This window comes from Pecten maximus, chromosome 17, assembly GCF_902652985.1.
Source record: "Pecten maximus chromosome 17, xPecMax1.1, whole genome shotgun sequence".
Taxonomy (NCBI): domain Eukaryota; kingdom Metazoa; phylum Mollusca; class Bivalvia; order Pectinida; family Pectinidae; genus Pecten; species Pecten maximus.
The window spans coordinates 32,435,133-32,458,437 of NC_047031.1; the positions used below are offsets into that span (position 1 = coordinate 32,435,133).

The window sequence follows — 23,305 nt, forward strand, 5'->3', positions numbered from 1 at the left end:
GCCCCGTTCTTAAAGCTGTTGGATTCCAATACTTACCCATTGCTGTTGCTGCCAGAAACACCTTCAACATAATGAAATTTTCAAATACCATCTGTTGTCGTATCGCCATGGGCTCAAATACTGAAACGACAAAAGTATCTTGTTAAAGACATAGTCAGAAAAGGGCTCAGACGCTGAATAGTGGGCTGAAACAAGGAAATGACAACATGACACGGTTTAGTATCAGGTCACGGGCCACAAACATTGTTATGACGACGTGACTATCATCAGATAATTTGGAGCAAGGTTCTTGTGCAAGAAGTCGTGCATTCCAAGTGTCTGTTTGAATATGACTACCTCTAAAGTCTGGGAAGAGGTAATCATTGATAAAACGAGCACTGACAAATCTCCTTAATTGATTATTCAAATATTCTGGTAATTAACGCTGCACAGTATTTCTATAGATACATATAAGAGGTGAACATAACGTTCAAAACAAGTGGACATTTACTTTAGTAAACAATAAGCACTAGATATACCCGTACAGTATCAGTTGGTAACGTTCACCACTATCGCATATTTACCGTAATAGTACAGACACATCATCATGAATGGACATTTTATAGTATTGGTATTCACTGCATAGATATTTACTTCATTAAACGACTAACGATAAATGTTATACCCTTACAGTATAATGTGTTAGCTCATCACCAATGTATTTTTACCACAGAAAATCGTTCATCATAAATGGACAGCTTTCTATGTGAATGGTAATAGTAACTATCGTGTTCAGCACGACTAGATGTTTACTTCAGTAAACGAATTAAACGTTCACCTTTAGGTGAAATCTATCGTAATGATATAAAACTGTTTGATATGGGTGGAGGTTAACCTCCGTGAACTACTAATTGATGAACACCATTCCACAGTAAAATTAGTGAATATTTACCGCATTCGAATTAATTCCTGATTTATTAACGCCCTACATTAGAATTACAATGTTCAATACTGGCGGACATTTACCCCTACATAGTATATAATGATAGATATATAGGTCAGATTAAATACCGAGTACAAAACGATACCGAGGTCCGACTGATCAAAGTCTAGTCAGCTTAACAGGCCTCAGTAATGGCGTAACACTATTTATTTTTACAATCAAAACGTGTAACAAACCTTGTACACATCAGTATTGTGTATCCCTATCTAATGGCGAGAAATCTAAGATAGGTGAGTGCTTTATCGGTAATTGTGTAGAATTTTATTACAAGCTTTTTAATGAACACTTTGTTATGCTAACATGGGCTGAAAAAAAGGCCTAGATTTTGTAAAATAGGACATTTAAATCGTAAATTCATTGACATAAATTTATAATACATATTCCCATGCGTCATTGTCAGTTTATTGTACAGTACACCTATAATCTTTTACCAGATTGTATATCAACACTTATCTGCTGTTAATGTTTACAGAGATTTTATACTCAACGATGTGTACCCAGTACAATGTCAATATACCTTGTTATGTATGTATGACATAACTATCTCTGAGGGAGATTGGAGTTTTTTTTCTGAGAAAATCTCGAGACCCACAATATCTAGGACATGACCCGAATCATATTCTTTTTTTACCAAAACTGGAAAATAGCATTTGGTACAAGTTATTAGAACTTATGACGTCATCTCCTTACATATATTGTTAAATTACGATTCAAGGTTTAAGGGGTTAAAGCGTGGTATATTTAAAAACTCTGAGTGGTTTCCGAGTAATATTTGGCGGGGTATTAAAGCATGGTAATATGAAAAATCTGAGTGGTTTCCGAGTAATATTTGGCGGGGTATTAAAGCATGGTAATATAAAAACTCTGAGTGGTTTCCGAGTAATATTTGGCGGAGTATTAAAGCATGGTAATATAAAAACTCTGAGTGGTTTCCGAGTAATATTTGGCGGGGTATTAAAGCATGGTAATATAAAAACTCTGAGTGGTTTCCGAGTAATATTTGGCGGGGTATTAAAGCATGGAAATATAAAAACTCTGAGTGGTTTCCGAGTAATATTTGGCGGGGTATTAAGCATGGTAATATAAAAGCTCTGAGTGGTTTCCGAGTAATATTTGGCGGGGTATTAAAGCATGGTAATATAAAAACTCTGAGTGGTTTCCGAGTAATATTTGGCGGGGTATTAAAGCATGGTAATATAAAAACTATGAGTGGTTTCCGAGTAATATTTGGCGGGGTATTAAAGCATGGAAATATAAAAACTCTGAGTGGTTTCCGAGTAATATTTGGCGGAGTATTAAAGCATGGTAATATAAAAACTCTGAGTGGTTTCCGAGTAATATTTGGCGGGGTATTAAAGCATGGTAATATAAAAAACTCTGAGTGGTTTCCGAGTAATATTTGGCGGGGTATTAAAGCATGGTAATATAAAAACTCTGAGCGGTTTCCGAGAGATAATTAATTTTCAAATATCTCGTTCTCGCTGACACTGACAAAGTTGGTAAACAAGCGCACAATTCTTGAAATTTAAATGACGCAGTTTGATCATGATTTACTCCACATTGAAGAATGTATATTAAAACATAAACAACTATAAACTTGACATATTTTACAAGGATTGCCAAACCAGTTATATCAACTTATATTAATTAGTCTTGTTGGCCTTGGTGTGTGTGTGTTACTGTGGGAGGAAACTAGAGCACCCGGGGAAAGTCACGTGGTCGGGCAGGTGACTATTATACCATTTCATGTCCGATCCAGAGATCGAATCCCGGTCACCAAGGTGAGTGTATTACCACTGCGCCACCCGACCACCCAATTGAGCAGTCAATCGCTAAACAACATGATGTGAAATGTAAAATTTCCAGACGTTCTGTGCTTTCGTTCTTATACATAGCTTGTCTAACAAGTGTAGATGTATACATAGCTTGTTTAACAAGAGTAGATGTTTTCAACTTAGTTTATCGGGGTACTGGTCACACATCGCTGATTCCGTGGTATTGTTATACTCAGTAACATATTGTGTGTCAGCAACATTTGCCACAAGTATGCTTGGATATAATCATGGTTATTCATTCACTGTAGTATATCAGATAGATATGGCCATTACATTTACTTGAAATGACACTTATGCCATGTGCTGTAAATTGTATACAGAAAAAATCACACGTAAATATCCCAAACCTTCGTTTCATTATTTTGTGACTAATATCGTGAGTTTTCTACAGAATGTCCTACTCCGTGACATATTACGCCTCAACAATAATTAAAACAAATAATAACAATCCTGCGATTACACAGATGGAAATACGATTGTCGTTGATTTCATCGGTTGTAACTAATCAGTTTATTTTCAAAGATTTTGTACGGGAAGGCGTGAGGCAAGGAGATACCAACAAAAAATAAATCCATTGAAAAAAAGGGTCAACTATACCCCCTCCCCTAGACAACGCAGAAGGAAACCCCTAAAGCTAATACTTTATTAAGGCCATTTTTGTCATCTTCTATATTTACACTTGGAACCTCCATTAAAATGTATATAAACAGAAATCGTTCATGATGCTAAAAGCAGGAAAATAGTCGCCTCCTACGTATCAAATTGGTAGGCCCTACCATCACTAACGAGTACTAGAAGGACGAAACAGCCGTATGATGTCTCTAATATCTTTGACGAGTACTAGAAGGACGGAACAGCTGTATGGTGTCCCTTACATCACTGACGAGTACTAGAAGGACGAAACAGCTGTATGGTGTCCCTAACATCACTGACGAGTATTAGAAGAACGAAACAGCTGTAAGTATCCCTAACATCACAGACGAGAACTAGAAGGACAAAACAGCTGTATGAATCCCTAACATCACTGATGAGTACTAGAAGGACGGAACAGCTGCATGGTGTCCCTTATATCACTGACGAGTACTAGAAGGACGAAACAGCTGTATGAATCCCTAACATTACTGAAGAGTACTAGAAGGACGAAACAGCTGTATGATGTCCCTTACATCACTGACGAGTACTAGAAGGACGAAACAGCTGTATGATGTCCCTAACATGACTGACGAGTACTAGAAGGACGAAACAACTGTGTGATGTCCCTAACATCACTGACGAGTCACAGAAGGAGTAAACAGCTGTGTGAATCCCTAACATTACTGAAGAGTACTAGAAGGACGAAACAGCTGTATGATGTCCCTTACATCACTGACGAGTACTAGAAGGACAAAACAGCTGTATAATGTCCCTAACATGACTGACGAGTACTAGAAGGACGCAACAGCTGTAAGTATCCCTGTATGGTACAGTTTTATATCTATTATTCGGAATATCCTGCGTCTTTCGCTAATTTCCTATTTAAGGGTGTTTTTATAAGCGTGTCTTTTGTTCAATCTTTAGACAAAGGAACCATTACAAAGGTACTGAGATCCGTTTCATACGTATAAAGCAATCACGTGACTTTCAGAGTTGATATGATTTACGGCTTGACATGCAACGACGTGATATGGTCATAAAACTAAGATAAAAAGTATTGTTTTTTATCGTATACATTTCCTTTCCTTTGTTAAAGAACATTTGAGGGACAGTATTAGGCCTACATAACAAATCTTACAGCTGGTTAGAATTGTTATTATTAAATCCAAAATTGAATGCATTGTATCAATAGTCGGCACCAGTAGAGAGGTACAATTTGAATACCATAGTATGCCGGAGTCAATTCCTCTGATCCTACACCTGCGAGATTACAATGGAGCATGCCTTTATTTTCGGTTTCACACACCCTATATTATTCTTCTTTTCACCAGAAAAACGATTTCAACTGTTCTTAAACTTCTAATGTAGGTCGTGAAATAAAGACGCAACTCTTTTCAAAAGGACCCCAAATGGTAGTTAGAGAGATCTAATACAAAGTATATATATACAGAATGAACAGCTTCGACATTGATCTACGTGATCTATGAAATCAAAGGAATTCGATCTTGTTAGTGATACCTCTCTCATGTCACGAAAATATCCAACAGTCACGAACAACACTTTAATACTCTCTCTGAGAAAAAAGGGAAGAATAAAATTAAGCTAGAAGAATGAAACAGCTGCAGGCCGTGTTTTGATAAATTATTGACTTACTGTATCTAGATTTCAATTCCAATCCGATGTCTTGTGTTTTATCTTAAGTCCTTTGAATCTTTTTCGGCTCTACCGTATATAGATCTTATTTTTATTTGTAGGTGCTAATTTCGCAGTTGTTTCTCCTCATTAGCTTGAAATGTTTACTAAGCTGAATTTGGGAAATTCTGCGATATGTTGGCATTGATAGAAGTAAAAGAGTTTGTACTCTATGTAATCTTAATGATATAGAAGACGAATTTCATTTTGTTTTTTTTTAAGTTGTACTAGGTATTTTGATTTAAGACAGAAGTATTTAAAATATTTTTATAGAAATAATCCAAGTGTATATAAGCTTACTCAATTACTTAATACAAATAATGTTAAAGACTTGTGTAATCTTGGGAAATATCTGTTAGCGGCAAATAAGTGCCGATCACAAGCTTGTGATATATATATATATATTGCAATAATGATATTGATTGATGTCACTATTATATTATATTATTGCTTTGTTCATTCTCCTGTGGCCAATTTAACATTTTGTATATATGTAAATATCCTGTATATCATATGTTTACACTGATGAGTCGTAAGACTCAAAGTAATAAATGAACTTGAACTTGAACTTGCTACATTTTCCCCCTCCGTCGCATCCTTGTAATCTACATATTAAGCTCTGAGCATCATTGATGTATCTTGAAGGATAAAACAGTATTATAATTAATTTAAGGCTCTGAGAGTATTATCATTGGGTCTTAGAAGACTGAAACAGCTAGCTGTTTAATTTAAGGCTCTGAGCATCATTGGTGATTCTTAGCAGTGTGAAACTGCTGTTTAATGTAATTTAAGGCTCTGAGCATCATTGGTGTTTCTTAGCAGTGTGAAACTGCTGTTTAATGTAATTTAAGGCTCTGAGCATCATTGGTGTTTCTTAGCAGGGTGAAACTGCTGTTTGATGTAATTTAAGGCTTCAGCATGATTAATGAGTCTTAGAAGGATGAAACAATGTAAGTTAAGGCCCTAAATATCATTGTTGAGACTACGAAGGATGGAACAGCCACAGGCGCTTGCATAGAAAATATGACTTTCAATTTCTTTTTGGTATGACAGTGGTATGTGTAACTGTTATGAGCTTAACAGATAACACGTACCACTGTCAAATATATTTTTTTTAAATCACATTTTCTATGCAAGCGCCTGTGGGAACAGCCGATTGTGTATACTTTAAGACTCTGAGTAGTTTTGATGAGTCTAAGAAGAATTAAACAACTGTATGATGAAGTTTAAATGATCTTTGTCTCCACTGCATCAAACTATCGCTTTGTATTGGGACTGTAGGATCATAAACATAATACATATAGAGAATACATGGTCAGTGTCCAAAAATATTAGCTGTATTTTGGCGAGAGTAAAGAAAGACAAAAGTGGCGAGCCTTGGTGAGTCACTTTATACAGTATATATTTTAAGACACTAACCATGCATTCTATTTATCCTGCAACAGTCATAAAAAATATTAATTTTGAAGACAAACGTTATCAATAATAGTCCAAATATGTTCGCTTTTTAAACGTTGTTTCACTTGGAAGTAGGCTAATCGAATTGACGCACGTTCTAAGGTTCCAAAATACAGCTGTTTTCCGTCACTGCCGTTTACAGCAAAAATGTATATGGTGGGTGTATTCCGACAATGCGGTGGTAGTTACAGGATAAATATATTTACATAGAAACCATTGATAATGTACTAGAGATAAATAACAAGTGTTCATTAGATAAGGATAATACTCGTCAGGCGTCATCCTTCCGGAACACATGGTCGCAAACTCATTGTAGCTCTTAATTGGTAATGGACTGATTTCATATTATAGTTTGAAATATCTTTTCTATGTTTAAGATTTCTGAAGCAGACTTAGCCATCAATCTCAATAACATTCAAATATGTTTTCTAGTTGAAAGCCTTACAACGCACGAACTGCTATCGTCATTGTGTACTACAGCCCCACAGTGTAAAAAATACAATTGTAGATGTCATACGATGTTGATATTAGATGTTCTCATTTATGAAAATGAGTTCTTGTGATGTTCTTAATTATCAAAATGAGTTCCTTTGATATCTAATTCATCAAAATGAGTTCCTGTGATGTCCTCATTCATCAAAATGAGTTCCTGTGATGTCCTCATTCATCAAAATGAGTTCATGTGATGTCCTCATTTTTTTCAAAATGAGTTCTTTTAGTGTTTTAAGATGTCAAAATGAGCAATTTGGATGTCATATGAAATTACTGATTAATCCTTGAAGATGGAACAATTGTCTGATTGAAGTTTGTAGTCATTATTCCAGCTTAAGTTACACCCTAGCTACTAATTTTTATTTACAATACTCTTTAAAAATCGACTTCTGTAAACGTGCATATTTTAGTTGTAATCTTATTTTAGCGGGTATCTTATTTTAGTTGTAATCTAATTTCAGTTGTAATCTAATTTCAGTGGTAATATCATTTTAGTGATAATCTTATTTTAGCGGTATCTTATTTTAGCGTTTTTCACCCTGACAACTTTTCTCTAAATCAGAATTGCGCTATCTATGGCAATCATTGTTGGTTCGTGATTCAACATTCCTCTAATATGTTTTAATTTAGTTTTGCGCTAACGAGTGTGTCAAATTACGTTCACTGAGAGTATAAACGTTGTTAATTTTATTGTATTCATTTATTTATCTATTTTCCGAAATAAGTTAATTCGGACAAAACCGGAGTACCCGGAAACCAACCGAAAAGGGTGCTGTTGTCTTGTGTATCTGTTGTACAAGCACGACACTATATATAGGTAATCTCTCGGAAAATGCAAGTCACGGAAGTGAGGATTGAACACAACGTAATGAATACCAGGATTGGGTGGTTAGAGGATTAGCCTATGAACTTTATACAATACACACTAATCCACACCAAGTCAAATATGTTGACGTCTTTTGTTCTCAGTGTTCACATGGTAGTGATGTAAAACAATTCCTTAACACTTGTCTACGGTAAGTAGATCAACTTTGTTATTGGGACTACCTAATGTTTATTTATTGTACCTGTCCAGAAATTGGTTTGTCCAGAGGTATACGTGAAGTGGACTTTATCATAATACAATATTTACTATAGAAATTCCAATGGTTACACGAGACAGACAACATAACAATACTATTGTTTGACTACATTTCACTTTACATTATATTTGTATTTAAACTTGCCAGGTCCGGTTCTATCACATATACGGGATGACTAAGCGGGATAATGCCCCAGCTGGAAGTACAAATGTGTTTCTCTTTGTTTATCTAAGACTAATATGATTTCAAGTAAAAGATAATGTTTCTGGCGATTTTAAATTGTTATCTGCATATTATGTAATAATATCATTTCACGTCCATGTCGAAACATTTAAAGATCTGCATTTGTAATTAATACGCACGTGAAGCTGTTTTGGTGCCACGGCGACACTTAATAATCTCGAGAAGGAGTTCCACACCCTAGTAGTCTCCCTCCTACATGTCGGAGATATTTACTGTGAATGTTATTTTCCTGGATTAATTGTGAGGTTTTTCTCGAAAATACAATAAAATCGCCGAAAGTTTAAAAAATATTGAAAGAGCATTAATAAAGAAAACCATGATTCTTTAAGAAGTTTCTGTTCAAAGTAAAATTAATAAAAAGGTAAAAAAGTAAGAAAGTAAAATAAACAAATAAAATCAATAATTGAAATACAGAAAAATAAAGAACTAAGTGTCAACGCAACATTTCTTATGACCGATATCCGTAAAACAATGTCACAACGTGTGGATGAATGGAACACGGGGAACCCTGGCCATGTATAAACTAAATTAGGGAGGTTACCATCTTATAAACCAGGTAAACTAGATTAGGGAGGTTACCATCCTGCGCTGACATCTTATAAACCAGGTAAACTAGATTAGGGAGGTTACCATCCTGCGCTGACATCTTATAAACCAGGTAAACTAGATTAGGGAGGTAACCATCCTGCGCTGACATCTTATAAACCAGGTAAACTAGATTAGGGAGGTAACCATCCTCAGCTGACATCTTATAAACCAGGTAAACTAGATTAGGGAGGTAACCATCCTCAACTGACATCTTATAAACCAGGTAAACTAGATTAGGGAGGTTACCATCCTCAATTGACATCTTATAAACCAGGTAATCACACGTTTCCAACTCGACACGATCCATGAAATGATAATATTAATCATTTCTGTCTTTTTATAGATTCCTTATTAGAGCCCTGTTTTGTATCGCCGCCGTCACAATCACTCATCCTACTATTTATACCCTAATCATTAGTACTAATTACCATCTGTAACCAATTATTTACTTCCTACATCTGACACGTGGAGTTATTTTTAGGACAAACCTCCACATAAACTTAGGTTAGCTATTTATGTGTATGTAGAAGGTCATGTTTAATTCATAGATAGTACTAGCTGGTTGTTATTTTATAGACATTTTTACATACTTGTAGATATATACATTTACACAATATGGGATTTTGCTTTAACAGTCAGTTCCATCATGTAAAATTAATTGAGTAAGTCAAGGTCGTCATGATATTAACGGGAATATGAAATCCCCTGAACATGCTTAAATTATATTGGTTCGTTCATTATGTTTTGTATCTTTTGAACTCTTTTTTTTATTTCCTCTTGTTAAACATACTGTCCTTACATTATAGATATTGTATACATGAGCCTACATCGACAACTTGATAAAGTACTGTTAACGTACTAACGCACTCAAATTTTAGCGTAAAATCAAATTAAAACAGATGAGCGGAACGAGGAATTAACGCATCATCAATAATTGCTATATAAACCAATGTAGATAAACTATAAGTAACATAATATCAGTCTTACGACCCTGTGTTGTAAGTTTATAGTATCATATAATTCTTACGACCATACCGCTAAGATATGTAAGTTTATAGTATTGTAATATATGTCTTACGACCCTGTGTTGTATGGACAAGCATGTATATATCACCAAATTTCTGATCTAGAAAATAATAACGTTAGCATGAGCTAGTCTAAAGTCAAAATACCGTGATTTGTAAAAAGTAATGTGATGACAAGGTTGAGCTAAGTTCTCGGTAATCTTAACATAGGACATTGTGAGTAATAGACTAAACGTGATAATTGATCGGACATATTAAGTTGTAGTTGTCAGTCTTTGTAGAAGACATTGTGTGATTTAATCATAGAACAGCTAGTAAGAGTTTTATAACAGTCACGAAACAAGTTATATCAATTTAAATTAATCACGCTTGTTGACATTAATAGAAACGCGCGATAAGTCCTACAGTGGGAGTACCCTTGTGGTCGGACAGGTGATTCCATAACTTTTCAAGATCGTGGAATCGAACCCCGGTCGCTAAGGTGAAAGGCAAGTGTGTGACCACTGTATCACCCGATCGCGCAGGTGGGTAAGAGTTCACCGTGCTATTTCTATGTATGTATGGGATTATAAATAAGGATCAGAAATCTGCCGACTCACTCCTGACGATTATCAGTATGGCATGTATTAATAAATAATGACAAAAATATTATAATCATAATCATTATTGATCGGGTGGAGGTCGCCTGTATTACAATACTAAACCACAATACAACACGCCAGTTTTACTGTGAAGAAGGCGGGCGATATCGTACCAGGCACGAGGTATTGATTTAACACTCATTAACGGCTAGGCCATTACAAACTCTGTTGTTAACAATGACAAAGGAAAACAGTAAATGGAATTTAAAATGCAAAGCGCTGTAAGATTAACTGATATATACATGTATTCTGTGAATATTGATTAATTGGTGACGTATCCGAATCCAAGTATAGAAAACACTCATTGTTAACAAGGATTACAAACAAAGGTAGCATGACCTCCCTCTTATTGTTACAGTGTTATCTTAATGGAATCTTAGGCTGGGATGGGCTTTTTTGTCCAAAATTGAAAAAAAAAAAAAAAAAAAAAAAAAACGAAAATTTTGAGTGACTGTTTGGTTTGTTTGTTTTCGTTTAACGTCCTATTAACAGCCAGGGTCATTTAAGGACGTGCCATGTTTTGGAGGTGGAGGAAAGCCGTAGTACCCGGAGAAAAACCACCGGCCTACGGTCAGTACCTGGCAACTGCCCCACGTAGGTTTCGAACTCGCAACCCAGAGGTGGAGGGCTAGTGTTAAAGTGTCGGGACACCTTAACCACTCGGCCACCGCGGCCCAACCAGAGGTGGAGGGCTAGTGTTAAAGTGTCGGGACACCTTAACCACTCGGCCACCGCGGCCCACCCAGAGGTGGAGGGCTAGTGTTAAAGTGTCGGGACACCTTAACCACTCGGCCACCGCGGCCCACCCAGAGGTGGAGGGGTAGTGTTAAATTGTCGGGACACCTTAACCACGTGACCACCGCGGCCCCTTTGAGTGACTGAATTACAATGAGAGTTATCAAACCCGATCAATGTACGAAGATAAGGAATTTCCAAACAAAGAGACGTCCAGCCCACTGGTAAGTGCTTCGTATAAGTGAAAGTGTATTTCTAAAATCATCTTGTTGATACATATGTATGACTATTGGTTCCATTATCGCCACTTTCGGTCTCAGTTGAGAATGTGCCTGAAGTCGGATTGATCTGTTTTTGTATGGATGACACCGTCGCTGAAGCAGAAGACGCTTAATTACTGGGAACGCCTGGTCTTATTATCCTTCTATTATTAGTTTGAACTACGATTTGTTATCATGACGGTGCCCCCCCCCCCCTTTTTTTTATCGATTTTAAGCTGGAATTAATGTCGGTAATCTCTGTTGTTTTTGTGGAAATCTGGACGGAAAACGTGGATATGGCGGTAAAATAGCAATAAACGGACATGACATAATCTGATGTTAATATCAGAGTCAGCCACACTTTTTTTTGTGTCGGTTACGATGTCAAATGACATATTGTTGTCTCATGGCACGTTATTGTGTCAATACACTGTACATATCTTATCACGGTGACACGCTACTGCATCAGTTAACTACACATTTTATCTACTAACATGACACATCATTGTTTACACAACTAATAACAAAGCCTATTGTTTTATAATAAATCCCTGCTGTTTACATCAATCATCCAGCAAGTTGCTAACACGTTTCACCTGAACTCTGTTCGTGCAGTAACCCCTTGTTGACAATAGCTGATAATACAATAGGAGATTCCGAGGCTGCTTATGACATTGAGGGGATTAACGTTGTACTCAGAAGTTAAACACGAACGCTGACGTATGTCGGTAATACGGTGTTATTTAACTCACACTTAATGTAACAGGCTTATCTTGCCGTGGTGTTTGATCTTTGCCGGTAAATCAAGCTAAATCAGTTTATACAAAGGAATTTTAAATAACATAGTTCAAATTCTAATTTAAAGTACGTGTGTAATCGATCAGGTTATATCGCCTGCCTGTTTAGGCATGTTGTTATATTGTATCGATATGTATAGAAGTTTATATATCTGAATTTTACGACAATTATAGGCGTCAGCTTCACATGGGACATCTAACATAACCGTGGTGTTAACGTTGCTTCTGTGAATTCTACTGATAGACCTTTAACATATCAAAGTGTTCTTTATTTTATCCTTTCCTTCCTTTTTCTTTTTTCTCTGATGTGTCTTCCTCAGGCCATCACGACAGTAACCACGAATATTAAGTCTAAATAGTCACGTTATAGTGTAATCATACTGAAATGCCACATACGTACCACATTATGACTCGCCGCTGAGTCATTTATATGTAAATATAAATATATATATTCATCACAGTACAACTACGACAGGAAATTCAAATCTTTATCTTCGGATCACCAACACAGAGTGCATATGATACACTGTGCATGATACATGATATATTATTTGATATATAACATAGTAACACAACTGACGAAGGAAGACAACTTAATGACTCGTGCCCTGATCAGGCCCCGAAATCACGATCTACGGCACCCAATTGCCTAGAAAGAAATACCCGAAGCTTATAGCGCTGCGCCACATCGGCGTTTAAAAGAATATATATATATATATATATATATCGTACTGAAAACAGAGGTGACTAAAAATCATTTATATAGTTATATAATATAGTTAGACTGGTTCTCTATCCTGATTCCTACATGAGGATGTGGGATAATTTAAAAAATAAGGTCTGCATATTGATCAAATGAGGGTTCTACCTTTAGGCGAGACAACAAGTATATGGAACTGGCATTTGATTCATAACGATCTTCTTTGATTTTTACGGTAGGGACTGATTTTCCCGTGAATTATGGGGCCCACTGACTGACAGTTTCATGACCGCCGTCCTCAAGTAACGTTTTTGTGTTAAATGCCCGTAAGACAATATCAGACAAAACCTCCAACTCGCCCGCATCATGTTTTTTGTTACCTGACTCTCTATTTAAATGTAAATTAAGTTTTGCCGACTCAGCAAAATTGCTAAAATCTGTTAACAGGCGTGGAACATCCGCACGCGCCCTAGAAGTGAAGTAATTATGATTATAAAGCGTCGTTTTGATTGCGTATAGCTGCTGCAGGGCGGTTTGAGAAAATATCAGACGAGGAATTTTTTTTTAATAAATATGGCCTATATCTGATTATATTGGGTTATCTAGACAATTTTCTGATGTCTTCAAAAAATTAAGAGTCAAAGAGTCAAAGTGTCAAGAGTCAAAACTGTTTCCCGACCCTATAAACTATTTCCCGACCCTATGAACTATTTCCCGACCCTATGAACTGTTTACCGACCCTATGAACTATTTTCCGACCCCATGAACTACTTCCCGACCCTATGAACTGTTTCCCGACCCTATGAACTATTTCCTGACCCTATGAACTATTTCCCGAACCTATGAACTATTTCCCGACCCTATGAACTATTTCTCGACCCTATGAACTGTTTACCGACCCTATGAACTATTTCCCGACCCTATGAACTGTTTACCGACCCTATGAACTATTTCCCGACCCTATGAACTATTTCTCGACCCTATGAACTATTTCCCGACCCTATGAACTGTTTACCGACCCTATGAACTGTTTCCCGACCCTATGAACTGTTTCTCGACCCTATGAACTGTTTCCCGGCCCTATGAACTGTTTCTCGACCCTATGAACTATTTCCCGACCCTATGAACTATTTCCCGACCCTATGAACTGTTTCCCGACCCTATGAACTATTTCCCGACCCTATGAACTATTTCCCGACCATATGAACTATTTCCCGACCCTATGAACTGTTTCCCGACCCTATGAACTGTTTCCCGACCCTATGAACTGTTTCTCGACCCTATGAACTATTTCCCGACCCTATGAACTGTTTCCCGACCCTATGAACTGTTTCCCGACCCTATGAACTGTTTCTCGACCCTATGAACTGTTTCCCGGCCCTATGAACTGTTTCTCGACCCTATGAACTATTTCCCGACCCTATGAACTGTTTCCCGACCCTATGAACTACTTCCCGACCCTATGAACTGTTTCCCGACCCTATGAACTGTTTCTCGACCCTATGAACTGTTTCCCGGCCCTATGAACTGTTTCTCGACCCTATGAACTATTTCCCGACCCTATGAACTATTTCCCGACCCTATGAACTGTTTCCCGACCCTATGAACTATTTCCCGACCCTATGAACTATTTCCCGACCATATGAACTATTTCCCGACCCTATGAACTGTTTACCGACCCTATGAACTGTTTCCCGACCCTATGAACTGTTTCCCGACCCTATGAACTGTTTCTCGACCCTATGAACTATTTCCCGACCCTATGAACTGTTTCCCGACCCTATGAACTGTTTCCCGACCCTATGAACTGTTTCTCGACCCTATGAACTGTTTCCCGGCCCTATGAACTGTTTCTCGACCCTATGAACTATTTCCCGACCCTATGAACTGTTTCACGACCCTATGAACTACTTCCCGACCCTATGAACTGTTTCCCGACCCTATGAACTACTTCCCGACCCTATGAACTATTTCCCGACCCTATGAACTGTTTCCCGACCCTATGAACTGTTTCCCGACCCTATGAACTATTTCCCGACCCTATGAACTATTTCCCGACCCTATGAACTGTTTCCCGACCCTATGAACTATTTCCCGACCCTATGAACTGTTTCCCGACCCTATGAACTATTTCCCGACCCTATGAACTGTTTCCCGACCCTATGAACTGTTTCCCGACCCTATGAACTGTTTCCCGACCCTATGAACTGTTTACCGAGGCCGACAAATAAAGCATTAACAACTGTATACGGACTGTTAGGAGGGAAATAATAGCAACAACATTAAAATCATATTTGGAACGGAAAATCTCAAAATCGATAAAAAGCGCAAAATACTGAGAAAAAGTTTTTCGCGTTATATTTATCTCTGCATATTATATATTTATATCAATATTTTTGTATGATTCACTCATCTCCTATAGCAGTAACCGATCACTTCAATCACGATAAAACCTATCAAAACATTTTAATGACATCTTCAATTAAATGGATAATAGCAGTTTCTGCTTCTACCTATATCATGCTTTACATTTCCAACCATTCAAGGGCATATCTAAATGTTTTACTTTCTCAAACATATATTTTTCATGAAAACGTAATTCGAATTTTTATGAATATGAAATTTGAAAGATTAGTGCATTTGAACTGTTAGGACTTTTTAAATTTGAAAATATTGCCAAAGCTTTATGTGTATTAACGAATACATTTTGGCTATATTTATTATCGGTGGCTTATTAAGGGGACTTACAAGTTTTACTTACATATTTAATGAGACAACAGCACCCCTTCAACGACAAATCTAAGGTCAATAGACAGTGCACTAAAGATGATAGAAGAAGGACAAAATATTATGACAAAACATTCTTTGATCTTAATTATCAATGTGTTCGAAATGGACGATTTATTTAGTTGATATTTACTCATAATGACCTCTGTACAATTTCCAACTATGTGTTTCATTGTTCCGTATTTTGTCCTGTGTATACTTTGATATTCCCAGTTGATAAACTCCGCTGGTGAGCTCCGACCTCGCGAGATTTCCGTCACATTACACGCCATGTCAAAGTCATTAAATGGCAGCGTAGGTTCGTCATATCTTTTAGGTTTAGTCGTATTGTTTATGATCCACGGGCGGTTAAAGTCAATTAGGTCAAAGTTCAGAATTTTTACATATGTTTTGTTACGTTTGATTACTCAGATCTTTCGCCTTTGTGTCGTGTAAACAGCCCTATCTTACCCCGAGGTAAGGTTAAAGTGACCCCTTATCCCAAACATCTTGTCCTCAAAGTTGAGATATCCTCTAAATTATAGATTTGTGATTGATTATTGACCACATACCTTGTGGTAAACGCATACGAGCTGCGATGTTTCCTAATAAAGCAATACCTCCTTAATTACAACTATGGTAGTAAAGGTTTATCAATGTAAAACCTTTTAAAACTCATTTATCGAACTTCCCTGAACATTGGACATGGGTATTTTATATCTTATGACTTGAGATATTACAAATTGTAACTACACAAAACAAAACATTAGATATTAAAATTGTAAATACACAAACCAAATACATCGGAAATTTTTCCATGGCGCATTTCATGTGCAACAAATTCGATGACGTCACTTGATTATGCTATGTTTGTTTAAACTTTATTTCATTGATATATCAATACAAGCAGCAAGAAGTGAAACGACATTAATGTAAATAGTCGGATTTAGAAACAAGTACAAAGTATATGTACTTATATTAATCTGTGTCAGTATGATAAGTTAGGCAAACGAACAGTACTGACAAAATGATGTTATAAATTGGTTTATAGGTACAGGGAAGAGGGAAGGAATGGGTGTAGGGGTCGAGAAGAGGAAACTGTTGGATTTATCGATACAAGACGTTAGATATGTTAAGGAGCCGAATTTAGTTTCAGTTTAATCTGAGAAAGGTACGGTATATGTTTATACTGCATACAGTGATGACATGGTCCTATGTTAGTCGTGACATTTACAGAATAACTGTCTTCTGGGAATGACAAATGTGTATGTGTTTACCTACCAAAGCGGGAATGCACGTGTGAAGTGTGTGAGAAAACACTTATCTTATGTCAATATCTAATATTCATTTGAGTGTATAGATTAAGACACCCTACCTTTTTCTGTTTTAAAGGTTGTTTTGTTCCGCTGTTTTCAGTAACATGACATCTCATTTACATGGTTTAGAATGACGTCACAACAGTAAAATCACCTGGTCTGCTGTAGATATCGGTATAGGAAACCTTTATCACGAAGGCTTTGATCAAAACTGACCTTAAGTAAAACATTCTTTTTCAGTTATTGGTTGGGTTTTCATGAATTTGAGGTGAGACAGGAACAAAAATAAATTGCATCATACAGCTTTTCTATCCTAGGACTCGTCAGTGATGTTAGGGACACCATACAGCTGTTTGGTCCTTCTAGGACTCGTCAGTGATGTTAGGGACACCATACAGCTGTTTGGTCCTTCTAGGACTCGTCAGTGATGTTAGGGACATCGTAAAGCTGTTGCGTCCTTCTAGACTCGTCGGTGATGTTAGGGACATCATACATAATATGTTCCCTCCTTTTATGACTCGTCAGTATTGCTAAGGACATCATACAGCTATTCCGTCTTTTAGGACTCTTCAGTGATTCTGGGATATCATACAGCTAGTTCAGTTCGTTTAGGACTTGTCAGTGATGTTAGGGACACCATACAGCTAGTTCAGACCGTTTAGGACTCGTCAGTGATGTTAGGGACATGATACAGCTAGTTCAGTCCGTTTAGGACTCGTCAGTGATGCTAAGAGCCTAAAGTGTCGAACACTTTTAACAGGACCTTAAGTGTTAAAAATGAAAAGGAAAGACGGACAAAAAACGCCACCCTGACCTAGTAGACCGGGTAGACATGGGTTTGTTCTCATTAGACCTGGTCTCGCTATTCTAACACAGGTATGACGGGCCAGTTTTAATCATTAGTCTACAGACAGCTATATTAGTGTTAAATCCTTTGTTGTCAGTTTTGTATTGAGAGTAGTTGATATTTTCCCAAGCTTTTACTCCATCAATCTAATACATAAGTTATAAGCTTTGTCAACTTGCATAAAAACATAATATAGTTTGATGTAAAAAAAACAACAACGAATTCATGAATGAGTTTCTGTTTATATAAAGCCTTTGCTTGTTTCTGTATAGAAGTCTGTATATTTTGTAGTTGTGTGTTGACGTTGGGGTATATTTGTGTGTTGACGTTGTGGTATACTTTGTAGCTGTGTGTTGACGTTGTGATATACTTTGTAGTTGTGTGTTGACGTTGTGATATACTTTGTAGTTGTGTGTTGACGTTGTGATATACTTTGTAGTTGTGTTGACGTTGTAGTATACTTTGTAGCTGTGTGGCGACGCTGTGGTATATTTTGTGTAAATGTAATTTCTTTGCAGGTGCACCTCAAAGATACCATAAAGCATAAATACATAGCGACGACACTCAGCATAAACACAAAACGAAAACATATTTCAGTGGAAACACCCATTGACAAAGACAGCATTAATTCTGAACTATAAATCAATATAAAAGATAACGTGATTTTGTTTGTTTTAACATGTAGGTTCTTTAATCTGTCCTAACTTTAAAGGTCGTACGAAGACAGGTGTCAAAGGCACAGGTAGATAACGGAGAAAATAAATGATAGAGGGGGTCCACACTGCTACAGTAGGGGACAAGAGGATAAAACGTAACCTTGGCGACACCCAAACAAACAGATACATTACATAGCACCAGTGATATAAGTATATAGAAAAATACCAATCAGTAAAATATCATTGATGAAACGTACATGTAAAGCCAAACACCAATGAAAACAGAGAACACAAAGGACCAATCAAAGAGCTCGATGCACAGAAGTACATGGTTGATATCAATTGTTCATGCTTCATACTAGATTCCCGGGAAAATGGTATTTTAAAGATTCGGGAGGTGACAAGTACTATAGACAGTATATTTAATAATAATTTCAACTAAGAAAAATATACTCAACTCGTGTGACCTATCTTATATTTTCGTTTGTTTTAATAGTTTGTAATAATTCTTTCATCAAGTAATCTTGTACACAGTTAACGTCACTAAAATGTACATCAGTAAATATCAATTGGTCTTAATGACGATTTTTGCATAGAATCTTGGCGTTTATGCTCTAAGAAACCCTGATTACGAACCAGCTAATCGTCTGTCTTCTAAAAAAAAACCTGACTACGTAGTAGAATGACATCTGTCCTCTAAGAAACCCTGATTACGTACCAGCTGATCGTCTGTCCTCTAAAGAAAACCCTGACTACGTAGTAGAATGACATCTGTCCTCTAAAGAAAACCCTGACTACGTAGTAGAATGACATCTGCCCTCTAAGAAACCCCCACTGCATAGCATTTGTTTAAGGGATTGTATAAACTACATACACTATATATAGCACCTTCATAAACAAAGGTAATAGGAGTTTGTGCTGAATCATTAAAATAAAACTGCATCATACATTTTTTTCTTCCTTCTGGGACTCGTCATTGACCAGATATATGGTAATCCGGAGCTTAAATTACTTCTCTGATGTATATCCGTTTTATTTCCTCTGGGCATCAACTTTCCTTATGCGTAATAAATTATTCTTTCATGTAACCTAATCAGTTAATCTTTGTTAGCATTACTAATTAATTTATCATTGAATGAATTTGTTCTTTTATATGTTAATTCTGAGGTAGCAATCCAGTTCTTATTACATATTTTAGTAGCGGTATGGCGGTTGCGATTAATTTTTATTGATTTATTTATTGATTTGTCTATTTCATTATTTATCTATTTATGTATTTATTTTATTTTTACGTCACCTACTACAACGTTATGGCCTTTCAGATGACGAGTATTTATTATCATGCCGTCGATTTAATCTACACAAACTATTTTCTATTTTTTTTTGTTTATTTAAGCATTGATGTCATTTGTTTTTAGTTTCATCGGGGTATGAAACAAATTTTGTTTGCAAACTGTATGAATCCGCGTAGCGGATTCTTACAGAAGTTTGCAAACAAAATTTGTTTCATACCCCAATGAAACTAAACAAAAATTGACATCAATGCTTATATTTAATTTTTGAAAATGATTTTCTAATTTAAAACATGTTTTATGTACAATGTTACTGGTTTTAAATGGGATTCTTTTTCTCAAATCAATACGCAACGTCAATTGTCGTATTGTGACGTCACATTTTTCTCGCCATTCTCGGAATTTCTTTCACAGAAGAATGAAAAGAATTTTTCGACCAATCCCATTTGAGTATTTACCATGAAAACAAAGAAAAATTAATTATTGATTTATCTATTCAATTACTTATTTATCTATTTATTTATTTATTTTTTTTTTTTTTTTACGTCACTACTACAACGTTATGGCCTTTCAGATGACGAGTATTTATCATCATGCCGTCGATTTAAAACTATTTTCTATTTTTTTTTTTTATAAAAAAGTGTTTGTAATACAATTGACTTAGTGATTTATATGCTTTTTCTTGCAAATGATATCACAGAACATTACCAACTGTACATTTTATAAAATTGTTCCAAATTCAATCAATTAGTGTTCAATGTTATTTTGGTAGTTAATTGCTATACAAATATGTAATAAAACTACGATGGTAATAATGATACGAAGCCTGTCTCCATAATCGAGGTCCAAGAGGTCATAAATATATTGTGAATATCTTGTGATATTATCAGATTTTTGTTGTAATCTCTATGGGTTCATGTTTAAGTATCCGAGGTTTAACGTTATCCTATTCATCACCTCTAATTTCTTCCAAATACAGACACCTGCTCAGGGTATGTTCTCAGATTTGTATTATAGTTCTTTTATAATGATTCAAAACTAATCACCTAGGTTTACCAGATTGTTTGAATTATTGGGTAAGTTCATATAACTTTTTTTTTAATTATTTCTTTATCACGTTTTCGATTTCATAATGACGTCGATGAAAAACTGATATTTTGAAAATGTAATTGGTAGTTATAACAGTGCATTGTTGTAATATGAACGTACATGTACTTTAATTGTATTTGTGACAACAATGAATTCAGTATCAATATAAGATACCTAAATCATGAATCAGAAATCTTTATTTCAAGTTCAGGTTCTTATTTTATCATATTACTTTGATAATACAATTGTTATGTTTAAGCTATAGGAAAATAGTATCCCTCAGAAAGCACTTTAAACAATGACAACAATTTCTATGAAAGATAACACAACAGGGCGGGATATTTATACAAGGACGAAAAGACGATATGGTATACCTTTTTACCAGATACATTTATAAGTGAAAACATATCTTGATACAGTCAACATGTCTTTTATCATCTTGCAAATTGCGTGTTCAGGTATATCGACGACATAAGCCGTCTCCAATATCATATAAATGAAGTATCTTTTACTCCTGTAATTGTATAGATGACGAATCATGATATTTATGGAATGTATGTCGAATTCATGTATCAGAAATCTACATAATATTACGTAACCTTTTTCTTTTTCATTAAAAAGAAGCTGATAGAAGTTCTTACTTATACATATAGCAAATGAAATAAGAACTGCACTTTTGTTAGTGACTGAAACAAAATCCCCAAGACATCTATATGTCTATATAACATAATCTAGCTGGATTCAAACCTGTTCCTCGGCGGTTAAAGACTACCTTAACATCCAATAACACATGATGATGTCGCGGTTTATAACGCCGCTTTTGATTGGCTACAATATCAGCGGAGCGAACTCGTTCGGGGAAAGAGGCCTTTTAAGATGACAAAACATCTTAAGTCAATTCCTCATAGAATTAATTCTTTAAAATAGCTTGAATTATTTTGACGAAGACAATGGGATGTTTAAGATCAACATAAGATGTCATTTTGAAGTAAACTATTTCCTCATTCGATGTCCTTTGTGACCACACTAGTTTTCATTTTGAGAATGTTACTTTACCCGGATTTGGCCAGATTAGTATGACGGGTGTCGAGATGAGGTAGAAGACGCCTATTCTTCTGGGAAACCTGGTCCTACTCTCCTTGTACATTTCATGAGTATCCGTGAAAATTTATTCTTTGTTTTGTTTTTATCTGTTACGTTACTGTATCAAGAAAATATTTGTTTTACTATTAATATGACAAACATGGATTGGACACAAGTTTTGCCAACTTGGAAACGTCATCTCCTCAATACATCAATATTGGAACATTACAAGAAAAATTAATAAAATAAAATAATAAAAAAACGGAAAATACATAATTGATTGTTTATAGTATACAGTTATTGAGAAATGACTGAATAATTTATATATTATGTAAATATATATCATTCAAATATATACATATACACTTATCTAATGCATATAACTTGAACAATTCGTACCTATGTTATGGACAAACATCTTCTACTAACAAATGATTATTCACTGAAATATTTACCAATCCTCTATTTTTAGGAAGGAAACTTTCCATTTTAATAGTTATATAAAACATGCGTTATCAAAGGCATTTCTTTATAATTCATTATTTTAAAAACCCGATTATCTAAGCAGGATTATGTCGCCAAACGAAATGCTACAAATCTACTAGCTTGCACTCGGTAAATCGCCCCGGTGTTACTACTAGAAGGTTGCCGACTATGCATTCTAACAGTTTATTAAGAGTATAAGACTCTTCTTCATTTCGCCATCGCACTGGGTGATATAGGGTGTAATAATTGGGAGATTAAGATCAGCGGACTAAGATTTATTTGTATTTTTGCCAAAGGAATATGGAAAACATGAGCACCATTTATAAATAGAGCAATCAACAGAATCTCATACCAAGAAGAACTTTATACTATTTCTGAAACAGATGTTATGTTTTCTTGTTATCATTAAGATGTTTTATACTATTTCTGAAACAGATGTTGTGTTTTCTTGTTATCCTTTAGATGTTTTATACTATTTCTGAAACAGATGTTGTGTTTTCTTGTTATCCTTTAGATGTTTTATACTATTTCTGAAACAGATGTTATGGTTTGTTGTTATCATTTAGATTTTAATTCGTCTTTAATTTTGAATACTATCATCTTTGTT

The 23,305-nt window shown here is 35.7% G+C and overlaps 1 protein-coding gene across 1 annotated transcript in view; it reads right to left on the reverse strand.

Annotated features, from left to right (window-relative positions):
- Positions 1-23,305, reverse strand: part of LOC117315445 (UPF0394 inner membrane protein YeeE-like) — a 50,208-nt gene that overhangs the window by 22,610 nt on the left and 4,293 nt on the right. The window contains exon 2 of the mRNA XM_033869635.1: positions 37-120. Within this exon, the coding sequence (XP_033725526.1) occupies positions 37-120 (84 nt within the window). The remainder of the gene's footprint in view (positions 1-36; positions 121-23,305) is intronic.